Source organism: Heterobasidion irregulare, assembly GCF_000320585.1.
Source record: "Heterobasidion irregulare TC 32-1 unplaced genomic scaffold scaffold_06, whole genome shotgun sequence".
NCBI classification, from domain to species: Eukaryota; Fungi; Basidiomycota; class Agaricomycetes; order Russulales; family Bondarzewiaceae; genus Heterobasidion; species Heterobasidion irregulare.
In genome coordinates this window covers 2355724-2376545 of record NW_009258202.1, presented here as the reverse complement: position 1 = coordinate 2376545, position 20822 = coordinate 2355724, and the positions used below count along the sequence as shown (strand labels likewise).

The 20822-nt window shown below is 51.4% G+C and overlaps 14 protein-coding genes across 14 annotated transcripts; 4 read left to right on the top strand and 10 right to left on the bottom strand.

The window, feature by feature from the left end:
- Positions 1 to 211: 211 nt before the first annotated feature.
- HETIRDRAFT_319641 (uncharacterized protein) lies at positions 212 to 433 on the bottom strand (the record flags this gene model as incomplete). Its single annotated transcript, XM_009549521.1, has 1 exon — positions 212 to 433. One exon carries the CDS (start codon positions 431 to 433, stop codon positions 212 to 214), a length of 222 nt encoding a protein of 73 aa, XP_009547816.1.
- A 191-nt stretch (positions 434 to 624) lies between these two features.
- Positions 625 to 2582, bottom strand: HETIRDRAFT_320067 (uncharacterized protein; the record flags this gene model as incomplete). The annotated part of the gene is made up of 10 exons (XM_009549520.1): positions 625 to 833; positions 885 to 997; positions 1074 to 1186; positions 1246 to 1335; positions 1389 to 1483; positions 1542 to 1607; positions 1679 to 1954; positions 2012 to 2114; positions 2181 to 2266; positions 2324 to 2582. 10 exons carry the CDS (start codon positions 2580 to 2582, stop codon positions 625 to 627), a joined length of 1410 nt encoding a protein of 469 aa, XP_009547815.1.
- A 1301-nt stretch (positions 2583 to 3883) lies between these two features.
- On the bottom strand, positions 3884 to 4838 carry HETIRDRAFT_45919 (uncharacterized protein; the record flags this gene model as incomplete). The annotated part of the gene is made up of 5 exons (XM_009548639.1): positions 3884 to 3946; positions 4002 to 4285; positions 4341 to 4479; positions 4536 to 4624; positions 4703 to 4838. Coding segments are annotated over 5 exons (711 nt in total), but the record flags the coding sequence as incomplete, so codon positions are not given.
- Positions 4839 to 6548: 1710 nt separating this feature from the next.
- Positions 6549 to 8712, bottom strand: cyp50 (cytochrome P450 monooxygenase 50; the record flags this gene model as incomplete). Its single annotated transcript, XM_009548690.1, has 9 exons — positions 6549 to 6789; positions 6850 to 6982; positions 7041 to 7168; positions 7221 to 7302; positions 7354 to 7543; positions 7615 to 7746; positions 7803 to 7918; positions 7986 to 8462; positions 8520 to 8712. The coding sequence occupies 9 exons, from the start codon at positions 8710 to 8712 to the stop codon at positions 6708 to 6710; spliced, it is 1533 nt and encodes a 510-aa protein (XP_009546985.1). The 3' UTR covers positions 6549 to 6707.
- Positions 8713 to 9500: 788 nt separating this feature from the next.
- On the bottom strand, positions 9501 to 10442 carry HETIRDRAFT_46155 (uncharacterized protein; the record flags this gene model as incomplete). Its single annotated transcript, XM_009548648.1, has 5 exons — positions 9501 to 9554; positions 9623 to 9906; positions 9969 to 10107; positions 10169 to 10257; positions 10313 to 10442. Coding segments are annotated over 5 exons (696 nt in total), but the record flags the coding sequence as incomplete, so codon positions are not given.
- Positions 10443 to 11211: 769 nt separating this feature from the next.
- On the top strand, positions 11212 to 12132 carry HETIRDRAFT_476964 (uncharacterized protein; the record flags this gene model as incomplete). The annotated part of the gene is made up of 4 exons (XM_009549519.1): positions 11212 to 11298; positions 11389 to 11549; positions 11625 to 11905; positions 11956 to 12132. Exons 3-4 carry the CDS (start codon positions 11873 to 11875, stop codon positions 12130 to 12132), a joined length of 210 nt encoding a protein of 69 aa, XP_009547814.1. The 5' UTR covers positions 11212 to 11298; positions 11389 to 11549; positions 11625 to 11872.
- HETIRDRAFT_385876 (uncharacterized protein) lies at positions 11457 to 12212 on the top strand (the record flags this gene model as incomplete). The annotated part of the gene is made up of 3 exons (XM_009549518.1): positions 11457 to 11544; positions 11625 to 11905; positions 11968 to 12212. 2 exons carry the CDS (start codon positions 11457 to 11459, stop codon positions 11750 to 11752), a joined length of 216 nt encoding a protein of 71 aa, XP_009547813.1. The 3' UTR covers positions 11753 to 11905; positions 11968 to 12212.
- On the top strand, positions 12186 to 13856 carry HETIRDRAFT_427921 (uncharacterized protein; the record flags this gene model as incomplete). The annotated part of the gene is made up of 3 exons (XM_009549517.1): positions 12186 to 13427; positions 13459 to 13576; positions 13723 to 13856. 3 exons carry the CDS (start codon positions 12186 to 12188, stop codon positions 13854 to 13856), a joined length of 1494 nt encoding a protein of 497 aa, XP_009547812.1.
- A 248-nt stretch (positions 13857 to 14104) lies between these two features.
- On the bottom strand, positions 14105 to 15475 carry HETIRDRAFT_146501 (uncharacterized protein). The gene is made up of 3 exons (XM_009549515.1): positions 15040 to 15475; positions 14834 to 14983; positions 14105 to 14761 (listed from the first exon to the last, which is right to left on the bottom strand). Exons 1-3 carry the CDS (start codon positions 15451 to 15453, stop codon positions 14525 to 14527), a joined length of 801 nt encoding a protein of 266 aa, XP_009547810.1. The 5' UTR covers positions 15454 to 15475; the 3' UTR covers positions 14105 to 14524.
- On the bottom strand, positions 14123 to 14323 carry HETIRDRAFT_320243 (uncharacterized protein; the record flags this gene model as incomplete). Its single annotated transcript, XM_009549516.1, has 1 exon — positions 14123 to 14323. One exon carries the CDS (start codon positions 14321 to 14323, stop codon positions 14123 to 14125), a length of 201 nt encoding a protein of 66 aa, XP_009547811.1.
- Positions 15476 to 16153: 678 nt separating the features above from the next.
- HETIRDRAFT_146500 (uncharacterized protein) lies at positions 16154 to 16923 on the bottom strand (the record flags this gene model as incomplete). Its single annotated transcript, XM_009549514.1, has 1 exon — positions 16154 to 16923. A coding segment is annotated over exon 1 (726 nt), but the record flags the coding sequence as incomplete, so codon positions are not given.
- An 818-nt stretch (positions 16924 to 17741) lies between these two features.
- On the top strand, positions 17742 to 18588 carry HETIRDRAFT_123386 (uncharacterized protein; the record flags this gene model as incomplete). Its single annotated transcript, XM_009549513.1, has 7 exons — positions 17742 to 17774; positions 17859 to 17918; positions 17975 to 17999; positions 18055 to 18156; positions 18216 to 18435; positions 18492 to 18507; positions 18571 to 18588. 7 exons carry the CDS (start codon positions 17742 to 17744, stop codon positions 18586 to 18588), a joined length of 474 nt encoding a protein of 157 aa, XP_009547808.1.
- A 148-nt stretch (positions 18589 to 18736) lies between these two features.
- On the bottom strand, positions 18737 to 19048 carry HETIRDRAFT_419049 (uncharacterized protein; the record flags this gene model as incomplete). The annotated part of the gene is made up of 1 exon (XM_009549512.1): positions 18737 to 19048. One exon carries the CDS (start codon positions 19046 to 19048, stop codon positions 18737 to 18739), a length of 312 nt encoding a protein of 103 aa, XP_009547807.1.
- A 9-nt stretch (positions 19049 to 19057) lies between these two features.
- Positions 19058 to 20501, bottom strand: HETIRDRAFT_102171 (uncharacterized protein; the record flags this gene model as incomplete). Its single annotated transcript, XM_009549511.1, has 5 exons — positions 19058 to 19448; positions 19510 to 19650; positions 19705 to 19868; positions 19927 to 20165; positions 20450 to 20501. The coding sequence occupies 5 exons, from the start codon at positions 20499 to 20501 to the stop codon at positions 19058 to 19060; spliced, it is 987 nt and encodes a 328-aa protein (XP_009547806.1).
- Positions 20502 to 20822: the final 321 nt, after the last annotated feature.

The window sequence follows — 20822 nt, the reverse complement described above, 5'->3', positions numbered from 1 at the left end:
CTCAAAGCATGCACTGCGCAAGTAGGGAAGTGGTATAGAGAGATATCAGGAGCACCATTGTTGAAACAGAGAGCGGCATGGGAATAGCGACGGCAGATCAGATAAGCAGTACATGTATGGGGCAGGAGACGGGAGCAACGACACAGAAAACAATCCATACTGTACATCCATAGATTTGAGCAGATATTTTTTATTTACTTGCGACCAGTTTTCACGGGAGGATTGCGCGGCGAGCGCCGCAGGGGAGGCTGCGCGTCGACAGCGGCCTTTGTCTGCTTCCCAGGGCGTGGCTTGACGGGTGAGATGTCCATATCATCATCGAGACGGCCACGCTTATTAGATGGCACGCCATCCTCAGCGATAGCGCCCAGAGGCAATCGATGGTTCTTGCGTTTTTCGCCGCCTGTACCCTTTGTCTGCTTTCCAGCGGCATTATTCTCCGCATCTTGGTTGTTGACCAAGACCCACGATTCCGTCCCGGCGTTTTCAGCCTCGCGCGCAAGCACTTGACTCCGGCGCTCCAGAGGTAAATACCTGACCCTTGGCGGTGTTCGTGCCGGCGGTGGTATCTGGTACAGGTAATTGGAATCATATGTCATGATGCGAATGAAAATAAATGTTGTGCTATACCTTGTCGTCATCCATTTGATCCTCGGACGGGAGCGCGGCAAGCATCGAGACGTCGGCAAGGACACCATCTTGCGGGTCATTGTGCGGTGATGGCGTATTCGATGGCTCTGCTGCACCAGAGAGCCACGGATGTTCAAGTGCAACGGTCAGGGTCATACGAGTTTGAGGATTGTAGTCTAGAAGGCGTCGTACGAAATCCTGAGCTGTGTCTTGATCAGCGAAGTCGAGCAGCGATAGCGAGAATGATCGCATACCTTCGTTACTCACACCTGTGTTAGAAAGTGTATACCAGTCAATCGTGCGGTTGGCAACCTTGGACTTAAGATCGGCCTCGTCATCCTCTATGAAGGGGTTGGTATTTGTCATCCTGTGATGAGATGGATTCAGTGATTCTGCTTATTGTCTACTTCGCTGGCGGAGACTGAGGGGGTAGAAGAACGAACATGCAGAACACAATGACTCCAGCGCTCCAGCTATCGACCAGGTGGTCATATCCTTCGTTGTTGGTCTGGTTAACGACTTCAGGTGCAAGGTAGCTGGGTGTCCCGCACATGGTCTAGCAGCATAATGGTTTTCAGCCTTAGAACGAGTATTCAAGGGTGAAAAGGTACGAACGCGGAGCATTGTCAGGCTGTCTACCACTTTTGCTAGCCCAAAATCGGCGATTTTAACGTTTGGAGGATCGTCGCGTGTGAGAAGGACATTCTGCGACAAGATGTGTCAACGAAAATTGTGTCAGAGATCAACATGATACGCACCTCTGGTTTCAGATCACGGTGGGTGATACCCATGGAGTGAATGTAGGAAAGAGCTTGGCACATCTGTCGGGTTAAATGCTTCGCGATAGGTTCCGCTGTTTGATTACCATTGTGAGTTTCAAACATAATCTTCGATGGAGCAAGCAAGCGTACATAGTCCCTGATTACGCACGATATAATCCAGAAGATCGCCTCCTCGAACCAATTCGAGGACAAGGACTGAAACAAGCACCATGGGTGAGCTTTAAACCATGCATCAAACAGTATCGACTCACATATATCACTGTCACGTTCTTCCTCATCCATAAAAACTTCCTTCAGGTGACAGATATTCGGGTGATCAAGGGACTCGAGGATCGTGATTTCGCGATCAAACACGTTTAAGCTTGCATTCCCTCGCAATCTGGAGCCATGGATGATTTTGACGGCATACCACTCGCTGGTTTCTCGGTGAATGCCTTGCACTACAGTCGCGAATGAACCCCGGCCTAGCTCGGCGCCGAGATCATATCTGGCGTAAATACCATCGATCATCGGAGGGCAAGCGAGATGGCGATATATAAAGCCTTGACAGGTGTCCGATTAACATATTGTTGGGCAGGCTTCAAACATGATGCACTTACGGAAGTCGTCGGCAGGGTTTGTTTGAGCGACCCCACCAAACCCGATTTCATTGCCATCGCGAATGATTCGCGAGGTCCCTCTTTTAACTTTGTCACCATTGACCTATGTAGATTTGGAATAAATCAGTCTACTAGTCTCCGTGGCATCAGAGAAGGAAGAAGTGCCTACCCATGTGCCGTTCGTGGATGTATCTCTGATAGTAACACTGGTGGCCCTGGCAGTTCCATCCCAAGTGATCGTGCAATGAGTTCCACCTGGAGAATGGAAGAATAAGGTACTGTATATTTATTCGGATGAGATCGAAGACGCACTTATCTTCAGCCCTGGCAATATGATATCATTGGTTTGAGCACGACCGACCGTATACGCCTTGTTGGGTTTGTTTTCGAGCAAATCGAATCGATGGATGTTGGACAGGGCATTGCACGGGCTCAAGTAGCCGAAAAGGTGGGCGTTCACATCTTCCACGTCAGGACTTTGGGATGCCAGCTGGGTTGCTACCTGCGTTTCCTGTAGCTCTTGGGAGGTTACGGGTGCATCGTCCTGCGTGAAGGCGAGGGGAACTTCCATTGGGGATAGTTTGAGGGGAGGTTGAGCTGGTGAAGGGGTTAGTTGGGTGCGACAAGAGTAGCGCTGGATGGGTGGCGAGGATGGTCAGTTCTGTGAATGAGATACGCGGGGACGGGCACCTTTTATGAGAGAGGGCCACAAAGAAAGACGTGTCCAGCAGTTGCCAAGGGCACCAAAGCGTGGACAAGAGCGGGGCGCAGGAGAAAGGGAGGATTGGACGCGTCAAGGCGGACGCTTTGGCGAAGATGTCAAGCTGCAGACGAAGAGGCCGTCCTCTGTTGGTTCTGCTTTGGTCACTACTACAAGCACGCCACCCTGCCGTTCCCGCAAAGTCATATTTGGCCAAACATCACATAAGCTTCCACCCCTTGGCCCGGCCAACCACTTCGCCTCATCAGATAACGACTGCCACCCTCCGCCACCGCAGAATGCCACGGAGAACCACGTCGTTTCAGTCCGATCTGTTGGCGGTGGTCATCGCTTGCGCCTTGTATTTTGCTGATTTTCAGTCCCGTCTCGCCAAATGCGTAACAAGGCCGACAGGAACTGTGGGCCTTTGGTGACGCAAATCATTCAACAAATCCAGCGGAAGCGGTGCGCGTCTTTGCGCGTCCGGCCTGGCCACGTCTCTTCGCGCCTTGAGGCAGGCGGCCATATTGGATTAGTCATCCTAGGCAGGCTTCTCATCGAATATCGAATGCTCTGGTGCAGCACAACAACATGCAACGTGTGGCGCTAGTATCGCCTACATACGTATCTTGAGGCTACCTTGAGCGCGCTACATGCCACCTCCACATTGCAGGTACGGAATCTCGCCACCACCTCAGCAACTGCGATACGACCAAGCGGCATAAGAGGTGCCCGCTTTGCAGCTCGAACAGGCTGGTTTCTGGACTAGTCTGGATCAACAGGAGACGAGCGAGAGACACATGTGGAACGGCGGGGAATAGCTTGAGATCGGACGGAGAGATAAACGTGCAGAGCGCTAAGGCGGCCGATGACCGGTGACCGGTGGCCTGTGGCTCGAAGCGCCGGTGGCTTCCAAATGCGATCGATTGTATATGTAGGCCACAGGGCCCATCTCTCGACGATGAGGACAGCGTTCCACGACGCAAAGATATCGGTCTTCTGGAGTACAAGATCACATAGACCCATCACTATCTGCAACAAAATTTTGCAAACCTTGACAGATCTGTTGACCTTTGAACTTCAAGGGAGAATGCATATGATTTACGAATGCATTATTGACTTGCAAAAAGCCCAATACGTAGCAAATCTTGTCGTCATTCTACCAGCCCTGCTTACCATGGTACCGTGTTGCCTGAGATTAGTTCATGATCTCCGCCTATATTAATGAAAGAATACTGAAGCCTTGGTTCAACCTCGAAGCCAAATTGGATCTATCAAAGTACTGCTCACCTCCACAAGGTCAGGATGGGATCCCTTTACCCAACCTAGATATACCAAATTTGGCTCGTTTCTGAAGGGGCGCAGCCCTGCACGTTCCATCAACTCGAACCATGGCAGGAGAGAATCCAAACGATCGCGCCCGTTCCAAGCATGTATCTCAAGTTGCAGCTGGCCAAAGGGGAGTGGGCGAGCGGGTCCAGAAGGAGGGTGGACATAAGCCTCGAGAAGCGGAATGAGTGAGTCGAATTCCCCGCCTTCGATGTCGATCTTGAGGATGTCGATGAAATTGTGGCCTAGTGGTGGGGTCATCGAGGCGGCATTCTGAGGATGCGACAGATGCGGACATACCATTAAGATCCATGATTGTCTGGAGAGTATAGTGTTTGGGTTTATCGTTTACACCGTGGGCATCCTTTCCGCTGAGAGCCCACGGTTCGAAATGAGAGCGGTTCTTGAGGTCTTCAAAGCGCTGGATCTCAATACCAAACTATGGATGTCGTGTCAGCACAAAGCAGAACCTGCCCAACAAGCTTTCATCCGCACACTATCAACGCTGTAATCGTATCCCCATACTTGGCATCCCGGCGCGCGATCGAGAAGATCTGCCTCGAACGAGGACTCGCCGTTGATCCCTGAACACCCACAACCATTTAGTCCCATGAGTATGCAGGGCCCGCGCGTGTCAAGTACAGTGATTGACTATGCCTCACCAATTGAGTAGATCACGCATTCTTGTTTCATGGCGACGACCTCAATTCCACATACCCATTTGCCACCATCTCCAATCACCCCAATACGATCAACGCGATGAGGACAGTTGAAGGTTGGAGGGAAAAAGTCCCCTACGAGAAGAAAAAAAATCCGATGAGCTCGCCATGATGAGAATCATGTCGACCAGTTCGTACATAATGTATACCGTTTGGTATGCGCAGGGAACCTAGATTTTCGGTTGAGATACTTCTGATATCTTCAAGTATTAAACTGGAAACGAGATGCACTCACGACTCGATCTTGGCGAGATCTCCCCCCCACTCTCTGACGAACGCCGCTCGCGCGGCCACAGTCCTCGAATACATTTCTTCCTCTCTTTCCACCCATGCACGGAGAGTGCCAGCGGATGGCCTATGGTAGAACGATGTGTGCACGAGGGAGGGTGCGTGTCGATGCCACCAAACGACCAACAAATAGATTGAAGAGATCACGAGGCAGAACAGGACGATAGCGCGAGGGAGATGAAAAGTCATTCCCTTCATCTGCCATCGTAGCTGGGGTGATAACATTCGAATATGGGAGGTGGGGATATCCTTGTGTGCGAACAAAACGCCAAGGTATTTAACGCGTTCGTGAATGTCTTGTCAAGCGCTTGAAGCCACTATGTGACCCTGCAGACTATGTGACCCTGCAGCACGTCCTGTATCCAGATAGCAACGCCGAACGTCTTTCGCAGAAAGAGACGCCGCCTCTGGATAACAGGAAAGGTGATCAGTGAAAGGTGGAATGAGGAGCAAGGTGTAAGCCCGCACTGCCCCGGCTGTAGAGTGTCGACTTGGAAGAGGGGGACTGACGGGCCCAAATCACCTATGTGGACACGTAGCGCTCACGTAGCCCTCCTATTAGCGACAGCACATTTCTTTGTCTCATGGAGAAGTCTATGGCTTAAAGGAAGATTGACGCCGCGCCGGGGTCGATAATGCCGCAAATTATGCTGTCGATCTCTCCGAATTGTAATGTCCTTCACGCGACCACCGGATGACTTGCGGTCTGCCCTCCGTCGTGCATCGACAAGTATGTCGATTCGTCCTATTTCATCCTCTCGATACTGTCTGCGTGGTACTTTGAAAAGGCTTCTGGATCATGTAGATTGTCTGGTGAACTTGTGGAGGACCGAGGTTGCAGGATGCAAAGGGTAAGTGTACCTGGCGCGGCTTCTCGGCAACAAATGCGCTGTCGGCGCGTATTGCATGTTTTGTGCCAAGCCCTTTCGATCACTGACGCTTGCAGACGTTGCTTCGTCGTTGCTCGATATCACCTCACACGGAGTCCCACGAGTTTCAACGAAACTATCAGCTACTCGGTGTGTGCCTTCAACAGCCTCAACTCGACCGTCCACGAGAAGGATAAACTGAGAGCTGACCCTGCTTGGTCCAACGCGCAGACACCGTGCCCTGCCTATTCGGGGATTCGAGGGAAGGGCAAGCGCCATTAAGCTGCATGGACGAAGCCATTTGCTTATCAGCATTCTTGGCTCTGATGCCAAGCTAGATGTGAGCGCAGGAAATAACGCCATGGGTGAAGGGTGCATAAGTAGAGTTGTATCAAGCCCCTTGGATGATATTGGAGCTGTAAAATGCACGCAATTCAGAGAATCGAATCGAACCTCACCCGTGACCACAGGCTACAACCTGCTGGGAAACTGTCTAAGAAGTGAGCGCCATCATCAATCCGTGAGAAGTATACTTAGTACTCAGCGATCATTTCGGCAGATACGCACTCAGACATGACAAGGCCTCCGTCTGGACAGCCGGGAGTCCAAGCTAGGCTGTACCACTGGTTTATAGAGACAGAGAAACTCACGAGGAGCCTATAAGCATTAATCCTTGGAAGCACCACTAGCTAGGATCCAAAGCCTCGAAAAAATGCTAGCGAAAACGATAGGCTCGATATACTAAACGAAAGTGTATGCATAGGTGTTAAATCAGACGAGCCGCAAAGTCTCTACGCGTCATCATCCTCGATCAGAGCCCGAGCACCTGCAGAGCGAGGGACGATATCGCACTGGAATGAAGGCTTCAAGTGGCTAGATGAAACACCCAAGGTTGGTATTTGCATACGGAAGCAAGCGCAAAATCGACCATACCTGGTAACACTGCTCGTGAACTCGACAATCGGCTCAATCACCTTGCCGTTGGCATCCTTCTTCTTCGAAATAATCAAAGAAGACAAGACCGAGGAAGTGGTAAAGGTCAACGAAGTTTCCGCGAAATGGGCACCTGAAAATCCGAATGTCGAGTGTAAAGAAAGCTTCAGGTGGTAAAAGTAGCCTCGTACCTGGGCACACACGGCGACTGAATCCAAACGCGTATTTGCGCGGGTCGGGCTGTGGGTGTTCGCCGAGGTGACGTTCAGGGTTGAATTTTTCAGGTTCCGGATACAGGGCGGGGTCATGCAAAATCGCCCTGCATCATGCATTCAGTTCAAGTTGCGTATGGTCGAGGAAAGTGCTCATACCAGATATTTGCGTGGACAGTAGTGTCCGCAGGGATAAATTGACCTTGGTAGACATCATCCTGCGTGAGTCGATGTGGCAAGCCTACATGACCTTATTACAGCATCCCTCAAAGAGAGAATGAAAGTGACATACCCATCGGAGCCACAGGAGCCCATCGTAGCACTTCCTTGACCACAGCATTGACGTAGTGCAGATGCGGGACATCCTCGATGGTCGGGAGGCGGTCGCGTCCGACGACCGAATCGACCTCCGCTCGCGCGCGCTCTTGGATTTCAGGATACAGTGCCATGGCCGCAACAAACGACGCCAACGCGGAGACAGTCTAGATTTGTATTCCATTCAAGACGACATCAGCATTGAATTTGAGTATGAGCATTGTCTAGAGAGACTTACGGTGTCGGCACCACCGGCATAGAGAGCACCGCTGCACCATTTGATGATGTCCTGCTCTTCAGCATTCGGGGTATTGCCATCGTCAGGCTGAAGCATACGAGAAGTAAAGGAGTCGATATATGAACCGGATGCCTGCGAAGCCATATTGTGGTGAATATCTCGAAATAGACAGGTATTAATCGACCTACCATTTGCTTCTTGACCCACTCGAAGGGCACAGTATCAATTTGGCTCAGCTGCTCCTTGAAATATCGCGCACGTCTCTGGAAATATGCACCGGGAAACCACGAGGGAACGTAACGCACTGTGTTGAGTTTGCGGAGCATTGGCCGTCAATAAGTGAAAAATCGAAAGAAAGCAGAACTGCATACGGGCGGGCAAATCCTCGACAAGCCACTTTCCGGGGGTGTTTGCCTCTACGTTCATCTTGACTGCCTTCTCCATCATCGTCACGAAGCGGTCGTCGTTCGTCTTGACCTCCCAACCATACGCGACCTTCAAAATTACTGCTCCCGCATTCCTGCGCACGTGTGCGGAGAGCTCTTCCGGTTTCGTGTACAGCGCACGCAACAGCGTCTTGACTTCAGACTCCATCAAAGGTGCATATCCCTGCGTGGCCCGCGAGTTAAGGCCGCTGTTCATCAACTTGCGGTAGCGCCGGAAGCGCGAGTGCTGGATGGAGATGTTGAACACGTTCAAGAGGCGGTTTGCGAGGACGCCATACATCCACTGCTTTGGTCTGTCGGAGTATATGCCTGAGCGAGATTCGAGAAGATCTGACGCGACCTGGGCGCTGTTGATAACGAGCATGTTGCGTCGCATCCCGACTTTCAGGTGGATCAAAGGACCTGCAGGATCACAGTCACACTCAGCTCAACTTCACCCATGGAAGAAGTTGTACGCACCATACTCCTTGGCCATAGCAGCGTAGCCGAGCCATGGATAGGTTTTCGGTATGTCATCCACGTTCCCAGAAAAGAATTTAGGCTTTGGGCCAGGAGGGAAAGGAAGGTTGCTCTTAGGCGACCTTCGGTACACGAACAACGCCAACGTCACTGCGAGCACAAGACCGCTGAAGGCTGAGATGAGAGGATCCATGATTAGTGCAGAAAGCAGCAGCTGGACATGGGGGCATTTAAGGAACAGAGAACTTACTCGTTGTGCTTCTTTAGATCACCATAGTCATCAGTATTCTTGTGATGCAAAGCCGCTCAACCGTCCTCAATTCGGTATATCCCCAGACCCTTGAGCGTGAGTGCACGATTTGTCTTTCGATTCTCGTCAGCAGGCTGCAGATTTGACGATGGCTTGCCTTGGCTAGACGGAAGTCAAAGACGTAAGTGATGAAGGAAGAATGGCTATCTCAATATTCCCACGGGTGTTCTGGTTCTCACCGAAGGACGCCGGGCTTTGAAGCTCTCATCGCCTCATGCCTCCACGTTCAGCTGTGCGCGACCGGGTAACCGGGCAGAGTGGTGTCCTCTGGTGTGTTTCGAGGAGAGCACTGGAGGGCATGAGAACCCACCATATTCAAATGTCCCGACGCATTACAATATCTTTCGGTGGAGCAAGGGAAATGTCATCCATTCCGACTGATATCAGTAAAAATATCTACGAGACGGTCTCTATGTAAAGGAATAGTATCATAGCAATATCAGTCCGCGTCCTTTATGAGGTCGCAGTATGTCTTGCATTGCGTATGCTTTGAAAGGAGATCTATATGATCGATATAAGAAGTTGTAAGTAAGGTAAGGAAGCTAGAGTGCGTTGCTAGAGAAGCTCATCGAATAGTCCAATGCGATGAATGGTTAAATGATAGTGTACAATGATGGTGCGATGGATGGTGCGACGGATGGTGCGAAGAATGCGGCGGTGCGATCATGACATCAGAAGGTATCGGAGATTAAAGCATGGTCTCCTCGAATGTTGATGAACGAATACTGCGTGAGTCAAGCAGCATCAGCAGTGAGTACAAGGCTGTTCACAGAAGTCAGGGCATGCAACGCACCTCGGCAAGCTCTGGCCCTACCCCCCTCACTAAATTCACATAGACAAGGTTGGGCTCGGTCCAAAACGGCCTGAGTCCCGCACGCTCCAAGGTTGCCCACCAGTTTGAAAACTCGGCGAAATGCTCTTGCCCGTGACGCGCGTGGATCTCGATCTGCAGTTGGCCGAAAGGAAGCACAGTAGGTGTGTCGGGTGTAGTGGATGCGTATGACTGGATAAGTGCCGCGAGCGACTCAAATTCTGCCCCTTCAATGTCAATCTTGAGGATATCAATAAAGTCGTGGCCTATTAACGTGCCAGACAAGGATCAACGAGATGCGGGTGTACAATATGCAGAAATCGAATACCGTTCATCTGCATCAGGGTTTGAAGTGTGTACATTTTGGGATTGTCTGTCTCGGCGTGCTGGTCTTCACCGCCGAGAGCCCACGAATGAAAATGCGAACGTCTCTTGAGGTCAGGTACAGTTTCTATTTCTGGACCAAACTAGAGGTATAGAAGTCTTGGATGAGACTCGTTGATCGGAGATCAAGAGAAAAGATCATACACTGTTCACACTGAAATCGTAACCCCAAACCTCGCAACCCTGCGCTCGCTGCAGCAGCGCCGCTTCGAACGATGACTCGCCGTTGATGCCTAACCAATCGGTGAGCAATTCTTTGTGCGTTTATGTCACCGAGACGAAACGCACCAACGGAGTAAATGACACATTTTTCTTTCTTGACAATGCGTTCCATTCCGCACACCCATTTGCCGCCGTCACCTAATGTGCCAATACGCTGGACACGATGCGGACACTGAAACGCGGGAATGAAGAAATCCCCTGTTATTCGTTCAACGACGATCAGTTGTTGAGCGCCTCAGTCTAGATCCCTGAAGAGCGCGCGCGTACAAAGGGTATAGAACTCTCCATGAGAGGGATAACTTATGATCATCATAGGTGCACCTGTCGTCAGCGCAACAGGCCCGTGGTGATAGGAACAAGTATACTGACGGGTCAATCTGGTTAGCGGCCGGACCCCATTTGCGCACGAGCTCCTTACGCTCCTGCAATGCTAGTGAATACCGGGCGTCCTCCTCCTGAATCCATGCGCGCAATTCTCCTGGAAAACGAGCTGCGCGGAAGAAAGGTCTCGATGGGGGATTGAACGATGGGTCTTGGTAGAGGAACCAGAATGCAAAGAGACAGAAGGTGGAGACAACGAGAAGCGTGGAGCGGGATGGTCGGACTGACATGGTCGAGGCAGAGGACAAGGTGATCGTCAGCGGTAAGGTATCAATGAACGTGTTGGCGTCACGGCTGGCGTGGACGATGGATAGGATGAAGTGTAGACTTGTCGCTTGCACCTTGGGACAGCGCGGGTAAAGTGGTGAGTGTGAAAGAGGAGAGGGGTGGCGACGTTGCCGAGCTTGTGAAAGCAGAAAGGGTCGCTGACGGATACATTTTGTGGAGCACACTGCTCGCGGCGACGCGAGCGCAACATGGTCTCGTTCCTAGTACTCGACAAGATGTCGCTGAGCCTAGAGTGGAGTAGGGTAGAGCTTGCATAAGCCTCTTTGTTCGTTGCCGTTTTAGGCAAACTCAGTCTTGTCTTGGCCGCTCCAAACTTCAAAACCCACTTCAACCACGCTCCATATCTCTGTGAAGCTGTACATGTAGTGCGCTTGAGAAAGCAGGTAAAGAAATAGTCACTGCTCTTGCCAATGGCATATCCCTGATCATCTGGCTCCAATGACATGGGAGAATCATGCTGATTTCGCCTGTAGGTAGCGCCGTAGAGCCAGGTTTCACAGCGACGTGCTACAGCGTCCTTGCAGTGCCCCCAGGCTCTATCATGAGTCATTCTGTTCCTTCTATTATAACATACACCAAATTAGCTCGTAACAGTGATACAAACATAGCGCTGTTCGATGTCTGGGATAGTAAGGTAATCGCCGCAACAACGACGCGCCCAACGACCTAGAACAAACACGACTGACTGATTGATTGGCTATTATTATAGTAATCGCGTTCAGCATCTATTCCATCAGAAGAAGCATACATACGGGTGTGGCCTTTCAAGCGTCAACTCATCGTGAATTGACCTGGAGGCTTCAAACAAAAGATACTGATGCAGAGATCAAGTCGTGATAGATGTTCCGGAAAATGGGCCGGGCAGATGACAAGACCGATGCCAGGATATTTCGGTGAAACAGTGCGTACAGAATTGTCGTGGAGCGAGTGAGCAAGCAAGTTCTCGAAGAGAGGCCGATGAGTGTCAGGCACCCTCTGCACGACTTACGGGTATGTGACTTAACCTCACTGATCTTCCACACAAATGATGGAATTGACAGAACGTGGTCCAGCATCTCTTCCTTCGACATGCGCTGAAAGCGTCAGTGTCCCACACAGCCACAGAGCTGCTCACTTATAACGCCATGAAAGGCCCTCCAATAGTCGTTCGCTTCCCAGAGTTATCACTTCCCCACTCTCACACCTGTACGTTCTCCAATAAACCATATCAAGCCTGACCGTCAGCAGATTTTATCATATTGGGGTCTATCTATAGCCTATCACAATCAGAATGGAAACACACATCTTTCCGCTCGAGATCCTCTCTGATATATTCCTCTACTCTCTTCCTAATTTCCCTGATCAAGTCCTCTCACTACATTCCGCGCCACTTGTCCTCACACAGGTCTCTAGAGAATGGCGGGCCCTTGCTCGCTGCATCCCAGAGTTATGGGCACAGATTCGCCTCCCGGATACAGAGAACTGGTCGGACGCAGCGCTCGCGTCGTTATTCGCCGAGTTAGGGACGTGGCTTCGCCTCTCACGCTCATCACTTCTATCTATTCATCTGGCAACACACGATCCACGCGGGTACACACGTTATCTGAACGTTCTCTCTGTTCACTCACGTCGCTGGAAAGATGTGCACATGGAACTCGCCCCCGGTCATTATCTCCCCCCTATTTCGCTCTTAGCGGTGCCATTTCTGGAGAGATTCACGCTGAAAGCGAAGCTGAGCGCCGAGAACGCCGAAGCATTAAAGGAGTCGCTGAGATTCGCACCTTCCCTGCACGCCATCGACGTCGAATGGCATCCAGGCTGGTCGCTCCCATGGCCAAAAATGACGCAGCTTGCCATGCATGCAGACGAGTCCCTCCCAATCTTCGACCTCGCCCAGCTCACATCGCATCTATCGCAATGCAATGTCTTGTCCTCGCTCAAGCTGGCAGCAATCGACTACGACGACTTCGTCGGCACCGCTCTGACGGCCGAGCTGCCGCAGTTGCAGGTCCTAGACGCGGCATTGGAGGATCCCGTCGTGCTTGGCTCGTTCCTGCGCACCATCGCGGCGCCCCAACTACACACCCTGCGCCTATGCACGAGAGATGCGGTCGAGCTATTCTCTTCTGGGAATTTGCATATAGGCTTGCGCGAGATGCTGTCGCGCTGCTCTCTCACACTCCATGTTTTCGAACTCACTTCGCGCTGGGTGAGTGACGGGCTGCTCATAGAGGCGCTCAGGAACATGCCGAACCTCTCTTATCTTTCCCTCAAATCCATGCCTCTGAGCAGAGCCACACTCGAGGCCTTGACATCGCGGTGGACACACGAGGGGAAGCTCACGTCGGGGCTTTGTACGAAGCTGGAGCATCTACATCTGCGCACAGACGACCATACTCCGAATTTTCCGTACGAGCAGCTTGCATCCCTGGTGGAGTCAAGGCGGAGGGTTGTTCCCGATTCCTTTCACGCAAACACCCCCGATGCACCTGTTGTCGCCCGGCTGACTTCGTTCGAAATGGCCGATCATGATGTTTGCAGGATGAAATTGGACGCCCCAGCAGAATACGCTCGTATTGCGCGATGTCGCGATGAAGGATTGCGTTGGATCGTCAACCGACAAGATGTTTCTTGGTGCTGGGAATAATGGCGCCTTGCGTTTGTCGTCGCTTAACAGCGAAGGTGAGCAGAAGTTTCCCTCGAACTTGCGGCATGTTCTTACGGTAATTTCTGCACAGATACCTGACTGCTAACCTGGGGGCGGAATACTCTGAATCATAGAGATATTTGTTAGCTGTCGGAAGACACTATCTGCATTCTATACACAGAACGACTGCCTGATGTGTTAGATCAGCCACGAAGACTACATCTGCATCGTCCCTCCGATATTTCCTACGTTCTCCGACCCCAGCGGACTTCTACGTTTGAAGGAACAGAGGATGCAATGGAGCACATGACCTGACCGGTCCTAACTCATCTGCCTTGCTTCACTTTTTATTCTAAGCAAAGTGATCCCAATTCCCAGCCGTCTCAGCCGATGTGTGTCTCCAGGTCCACAATGCCTTCCTATTCATTGTAGGCCGACACGACTCATCGGTGTACATTCTAAATAATTCAGCTCGCACATCCGACCTTCATTGATTCACTCTGTTGTTTGACATCTTCGTCATATGCATCATCCTCGGACAATGTACATAGTACATACCAAGTATGAACAAGAAATGTTATTTAATTCGAGGTTGCGCTTGTGCTATCGAAGCAGTCATTATTGTGCCGTCGCAGTGTCGTAATTATGTGAATGCGGGCAGACTTCATGTGCGTAAAAGGTAGTGCGACATGGACAGAAGGAAAAGAAGAAAAAAGGGCCATGCCGAGCGCGGGGGACAGTTCAGTCTGAATCGGAGTGGCGAGTGGATTGGACGTGTGCATAACTAGAAGGAATAAATACTTGAGAAACTTCTGACGTCGCGTGTCGTAGGATTGGCGAAGAGTGCCGAATGTTGATTTGGGACAAAAAAAAGGCAGAGAAAATGATGAGTGCCGTAAGAGTGATAAAAGAAAGAACATATCATGCAGGAGGCCCATGGGGAGCACGAAGAAAATTCGCCAAGGCGTGGCAAAGGAGGGCAATTACTCTTCCCAATCTACGTCCCACACGCGCTTGTTCTGCGACGTGTCCTCATGCCTCGCGCTCCTCATCCTCCGCCCGTCACGTTCTCGTGTGACGGTGACAGGTCGCCAATAATACTGCTTATACTTCATCGTCTCTGCGCGCTTCGCAGGGCGCGGGGCGAGCGATTCCAGCAGAGCCGCACGTTCAGGATCGGGGTCCCCAGACGGAATGTAGAAGAAGGACGGGGGAAGACTCTGAAAAGGATGCAGGAGACGTTTGTCAGAACATGAGTGGAAGCAAAGTGAAGAGATGGCGAGAGTATGTACCTCTCCGCTACTCTCAATGCGACCAAACACGCCATGTCGAATGCCCCATTCGAGAAGCTCCTCGACAGGGCCCATGCCCTCGGTGTCCTCATCATCGCTAATTCTCTTGCGTCCTCCCTCATCTTCCGATGTAGATACATCTTCGGGACCCTGTCAAAGCAAATCATGAGGACCAAATTGAAGAGAAAGAAATCAACAAGACTTACCTTAGCAAAAGCAGCGGGATGCGCTGCACGCACTTCGCGCCATATCGCAGTAGCGGGCAGTGAGGAGGCACGCGAAAACGCAAGGGTTTCGATGAGAAGGCCTAAAAGTTCCCCGTGGGGTGCATCATCATTAGGCTGTGTGACTTTCCTCGCTTGATCCAAAACTTTCGCAGATGAGGTTGGTTGAGCCTTTCGGATATCTGCAGATTTAGGCACAGCAGCGCGATGCGATCGAGGAGGGTGATGCTTTGCATCGTGCGTGTCGCGCGATTTCGATTTGTTTTGGCGATCTTTCGATCCGCGAGAGGCCTCCCGTCGTTCTGAAAGAGGAAGTTGACCTGGAGTAGTCGAAGACTTCGAAGACCCATCTGATCTCCCGAGCCTAGGTTTCTTCAGTTTGACGTCAACTTTCATAGATCTTTGCCGAACTTCAGCTACGTCTTCAACCTTTCTCTTGTCCTCTGCCGTCTTCGCAATCGGTATCAAACTAGCTCTGCTTATTCTCTTCGTATCTTTCTCTTCGAGCACCGCTTGCATTGACTTTGAAACCTTGTCAGTGCGCAAACAAGCATCACGGGCGCTGTTTAAAGTCTCCAAACGCTCTGGATCAAGCCTGGCCTTTTTGATAGGGCTCTCGTTGTGGACAGGCGTGGCCTTGCGTTTCAGAGACGCCGATGGAGGATGCGATGGATGAGAAACGTTGGGTAGCATACGGACAGATGACATAGGAGACGAAGGCGGGGAAGAAAGGGGCGATGACAGGTTGTGGAAAGTATTTGATGAGGATGCGTCGAAGGAAGTGTTTTCGTGGAAAAATGGTTGTATGCGCTGCAAATTGATGGGCACGAAAAAAGACATTGCATGAATACGAATTTGATGCTAGTTCAGGCACATATGGGAAAATAGTCACAGATAGAGACATACCTCGCTTGCAAGCGCATCCAAGGGGTGCGCAAGGGTACTCGTGGCCCCCAGGTGCACTCCCTCGTAAGGCGCATGATTATCTGGCGAACATCCTTCTATCTCACATGGAATTTCTTCGGTTTCCGAGGGCGGCGAAGACGGAGGCAGCGGTGGATACCTACGTTCGTGCTCGTAGCGAATAGCGCGGCGCCGAGGCTGCTGATCCACCTCCATGTCACTGGATCCATCACTGGATCCATCATCGAAGCATCCCTCCACACTTCCCCCATCAACGACGGCCTCCACTAGTTCTTTATCGATAAGCGCCCGGCATGTCTCGGAAGGATTGCGGTTCGATGGAGCGGTTAACTGGACCGGCCGATGCTGGGACCGTGGGGGGAAGATACTCGACGAGATATGTGGCGCAGGTGGGTATGATGAGATTTGCGAAAGCAGTTTCGGCGATGTCAAGCGTGGATGGGCATGTAATGCAAGGAGGGCCGCAGCCACGTCGTGTGCATCGTCGCTGTATGTCGGTAGAGGTTTTGACTCGTACCTGGCTTCGGGAGCAGGGCCAGAATAGCGGGGCATTTTTAGCGCACCCTGTGTGTAGGAGTAAAAATGCGCATCGCGCACGGGGGAGGAGGACACAATGTCGACAAAAGCGTCTTCGTCAGGCGCTAGAGAAGCTGCGCGAGAGCCAGAGGAAGGGGCGGTAAGTGCGTCGTCGCTAGTCAATGGCGGTTCAAGATCATCATCGCTGGGCATCCAATTTTCTGTGCGAGCGCAGGAAGAGTACGCGTAGTATGACGGTTTCGAAGAAGAGGGGGATTGAGACGGTATCGACGATGGGGAGCGCGAGCGCGAAAGGGGCCCAGGCGAGTGAGAAAGACTTTTGCGTCGATATTTCAAGGGCAAAGCCAGCGGCGACGCAGACATCGCGGGCAACACCGTGTTCGATGGCGGCGGCGTATGAGTGAGCAGGATGGTGATGGTCTGAGAGCAAGAGCGGTGGAAGGAAATCGGCGACGGCTGGGCGAGTCACGTGTCACGTGTTGGACAGATCAACGAGACCGCGTCGAGACGCGTCTCCAAGAGGTTTCACTGACCAGTGACCATGCGGAGCACCCGATTCAACTCTGCGGAACTGCCGCCTACGTCACTTCTGATCAGATCTACGACAAGTTATTCTCAGTCGGTGACGTCGGCGATGGTGGAGAGCGCTGAGGGGTGCAAGGCTTCAAGAGGTCTCGCACATCCTTTGTAGGCAGTCGCCGCCGCCATACGCCATCAGAATCTCGTGTTTGTCTCACCCTTTGGACATATCACGATATAATTTCGACTATTCCATACGCCTGCGATGGCTCAGGCCACTCTTCTTCGCATTCCAGACAGAGCGGACATTCTGGCTGAACATCTGCTACGCATTTTCTTCGATGGTGGCCTCATATACTACGCTGAAGCAATCGAGCATTTAGTTTGTAAGGAAGGTTTTGCGCAGGCCTTGAGGCCCGCGATCTCTGCAAATAGATACCACGCAGCACCGTTTCGAGCACTTGCGCTTTCCGCTCGAGCGATAGCCAATCATACCGAGAGTAATCTTCCGGAAACTGATGGTCGCCATTGGCTGGAAGCGTGGAAGACAAGATGTTGCTTTGTCACAAACGCGTCATCCAGCGGACCCTTACATTCTCATGCAGCTCGTCCGCCATCGATCTCTCCTCACCCGCTCCTTGTCGCGCACTGTCTTCAACTCGACCCAGAGCATTCGCACGTTCCACATATCCAAATCACCCAAAATGCCGCGCACCGCCGAGACTGCGAGCTTTAAGGTATGTCTGATTGGAGGATACGATTCTTGAGAAGGGGTGCGGGCGTATCGTAGGGACTTCATTCACACATTCGTCGGCGTGCAGTTCAATCACACCATGATCCGTATCAAAGATCCCAAGATCTCCATTCCCTTTTACACCGACGTGAGTGACTACCACTTTATCCATTGAAATATCACAATGTCAAAGTCGTGAAATAGATATTAGGGATGGACCTCGTCTCCTGTGCGTGTGAACGAAGAGCCTCCATCTGACAAACATGTCTGATCGATTGTCCCAGCGCACGATTTCAGCGACTTCACGCTCTACTTCCTCGCATACGACGACTCTGACGGCAAGCTTACCGGCGACCAGAAGGAAGCCCGCCGCCTCAGCCGCGAGGGTGTGCATCACCACTACCGCATACCTTAATCATGTCCACTTTCATGACGCTCTACCCAGGTATCCTCGAACTGACCCACAACCACGGCACCGAATCGCTCGCCGAAACGCCATACGTTTCTGGTAACGCCGAACCTGGAAAGGGCTTCGGGCACATCGCCATCACCGTGGGCGACGTCGAGGCTGCCTGCGCTCGCTTTGAGAAGCTCGGCGTTCCATTTAAAAAGAAGCTCACGGACGGAAAGATGAAGAATATCGCGTTCATTCTAGATCCCGATGGGTAAGTGCTGTTATTTCTGGAAAATGAGAAACTCAGATGTTAATTACTCTTGCTAGCTATTGGATTGAGGTGGTATGTCGCTCGACCATCTATTTTTTGAGATATAGGAGTCTTATGTTGTCTTGTGACATCCAGCTCCAGCACACTGATTAGTCAGTCTAGTCTTCGGTGGGAGAGAGAGACGTGAAACATGAAGAATCACCCGAGATATGTCAATCCTGTGGTTGTATGAGTGAACCATGTATCCAGACACCGAACTCACAGAAAATAACATACCTGAGTTCTCATTTGTCTCAGCTTGTCATGACGGGCCAACCCTCCATGACACTTTCTTCGATATCCCGTTCGGTTCAGTCGACTTCACGCGCTGTACTTCCACTTTCACTTTGCTTTCCTTGCCCTTGCCCTTGTCTTTTTCCTTCGATAACTCCTTTTCCTTTCCTTTTCCTTTTTCCTTTGACCTCTCCCTTTCTCTGTCCTGTTTTAGTTTCCATTCCTGCCATATTTTGGCCATCGCTTGCGTGTCGGCTTTCGCCTCAGCTTCTGCTTTTGCCTTAGCCACTGCCTTTTTCATCCTTACTTTTGAGTTGGCCTTAGCTTTCACGACCCGCATTTTGGGCTCTTACGCGATCACTAACTGGGGTATCGACCGCGCGACTTGGCGGGAGATTTCGGTGGGAGAAAGTTTACCTCGTTGCACACCACATACACGGCCAGCGGAAGACTTCAGGCTATCAGGAGTGGGCAGAGCGGTGAAAGTCGGCATTGAAGAAGTCCTTGTTGTCCAGAACGATACTAGGGATGGCGGATCTTGAGCCGCCGATGGGTCGACCTTCGGGGATGGCGGGGTGTAGATGTCGGATGCTTTACAGGCCAGGCAGTGTGTCGTAGTAAGTGCTGCGGTGGAGCGTGCAGCCATTTGATCCCGAATCTCCTGTCGGGCACAGTCGATCGCGATGACGTTCTCAAGGCCAAGCCGCCGCCCTTCCTCGAAGGTAAGAGATTCTTCTCTGCTGCATGGAGCCCGGAAGCCAGGAAGGAGCCAAGCATCGACTGCGTATTTTTTTTCCAAACGCAACTTGGTCGACAGGCGAGATGATGGGAGCGAGAGACTGGATCGCTAACTCCCGGATGGTTTTGAAACCCCACTCAGTCGCTATATGGAGGACGGAAACCCACGAAGCCACCCCTTCTATATTGGGTCTCGTGAAATCCCTAGAATGAAGACATGATCAAAATTTGCATTTGGGGTGTTCATAATGCCCTGACAAAGGATATAGAATCGATAGTAAAGCTTCGAATCCCTGCTTGTCGGTAGCATCCAATTTGATAAGAGTGTCATTATCAGAGGTGTATTGGAGAAACTCAGCTGCGGATTTCGAGGAGTGGCGAATGAATAGGTAGTGATGGAGATGATACAATGTGCCCTCGATCTGCGCGATCCGACATGAACACGCACGTTCGATCTTGAAAGCTCTAGATCAGGCGCACCAAAAGTATTACGTTTCCGTCTGGGAAAGAAAACTTAAAGCTCTTCGGCGACTTATCCGGCTCAGAAACTGCGTCATTCTTGGACAAGGCTGACGGGGTAGGCGCGGGTGTCTTCTGCGGAGCAAGCTTTATGTCCTTCCATACAGCAGGGAGAGGAGAAAAGCCTGAGGCCTCCAGCTTCAGCTCTGACGAATGACCAGGAAGAATTTCCCTGACAAATGCTACTGTAGGCTGGGATGCTGGGGACGGTGGGAGAGTCAGCGTATTTGATGATATTAGGCTCACTGGAGGAGGGATGCTGACACTGAATTTGGGATCGTAATCAGGTTTACTATGGTAGAACGCCTTGGAGACAGTAAATCAGAATGAATTCTGATAGCGAAAGACTGATACTTCTGAGCAGCAGACGTGGAGTAACAAGCTACTTGACTGCCCTCCGCGGCAGCGTTTCGAACTGTTTACAAGACCTTGCATGATTACGGCATCCGCAGGCGAGTGTCTTGAAGAATAGAATGCAAATCACTTGCGTCGATGTAGAAGGAGATCGACATTTCAAGATCCTTGATATGAACCATGGTCGGTCGACTGAACCTTTTTGCCATACCGTGAAGCTGGCGGTCTCGACTCGGCGTGGCGCGACACACTGGAAACTTGAATGGATTGGAAAGAAGTCAAGTTGAACGGGTGATAACAGAAGCACTCTTGAGCGCTTGGGCTTGTGTCTCTCAATATAGTGTAGTATAGCAGGTTTCATAATTTAGTCAAATTTGTAAGAATCTAGCACTCGGATCGGTTGGAGGAGTTCTAGGACCAAATAATGGCGCTCCTTTCTACTAGTAGTGGTGTTCCGTTCAGCCTTGCCCCCGCTTTAGCTTTCGCCTCTGCCTTGGCCCTTG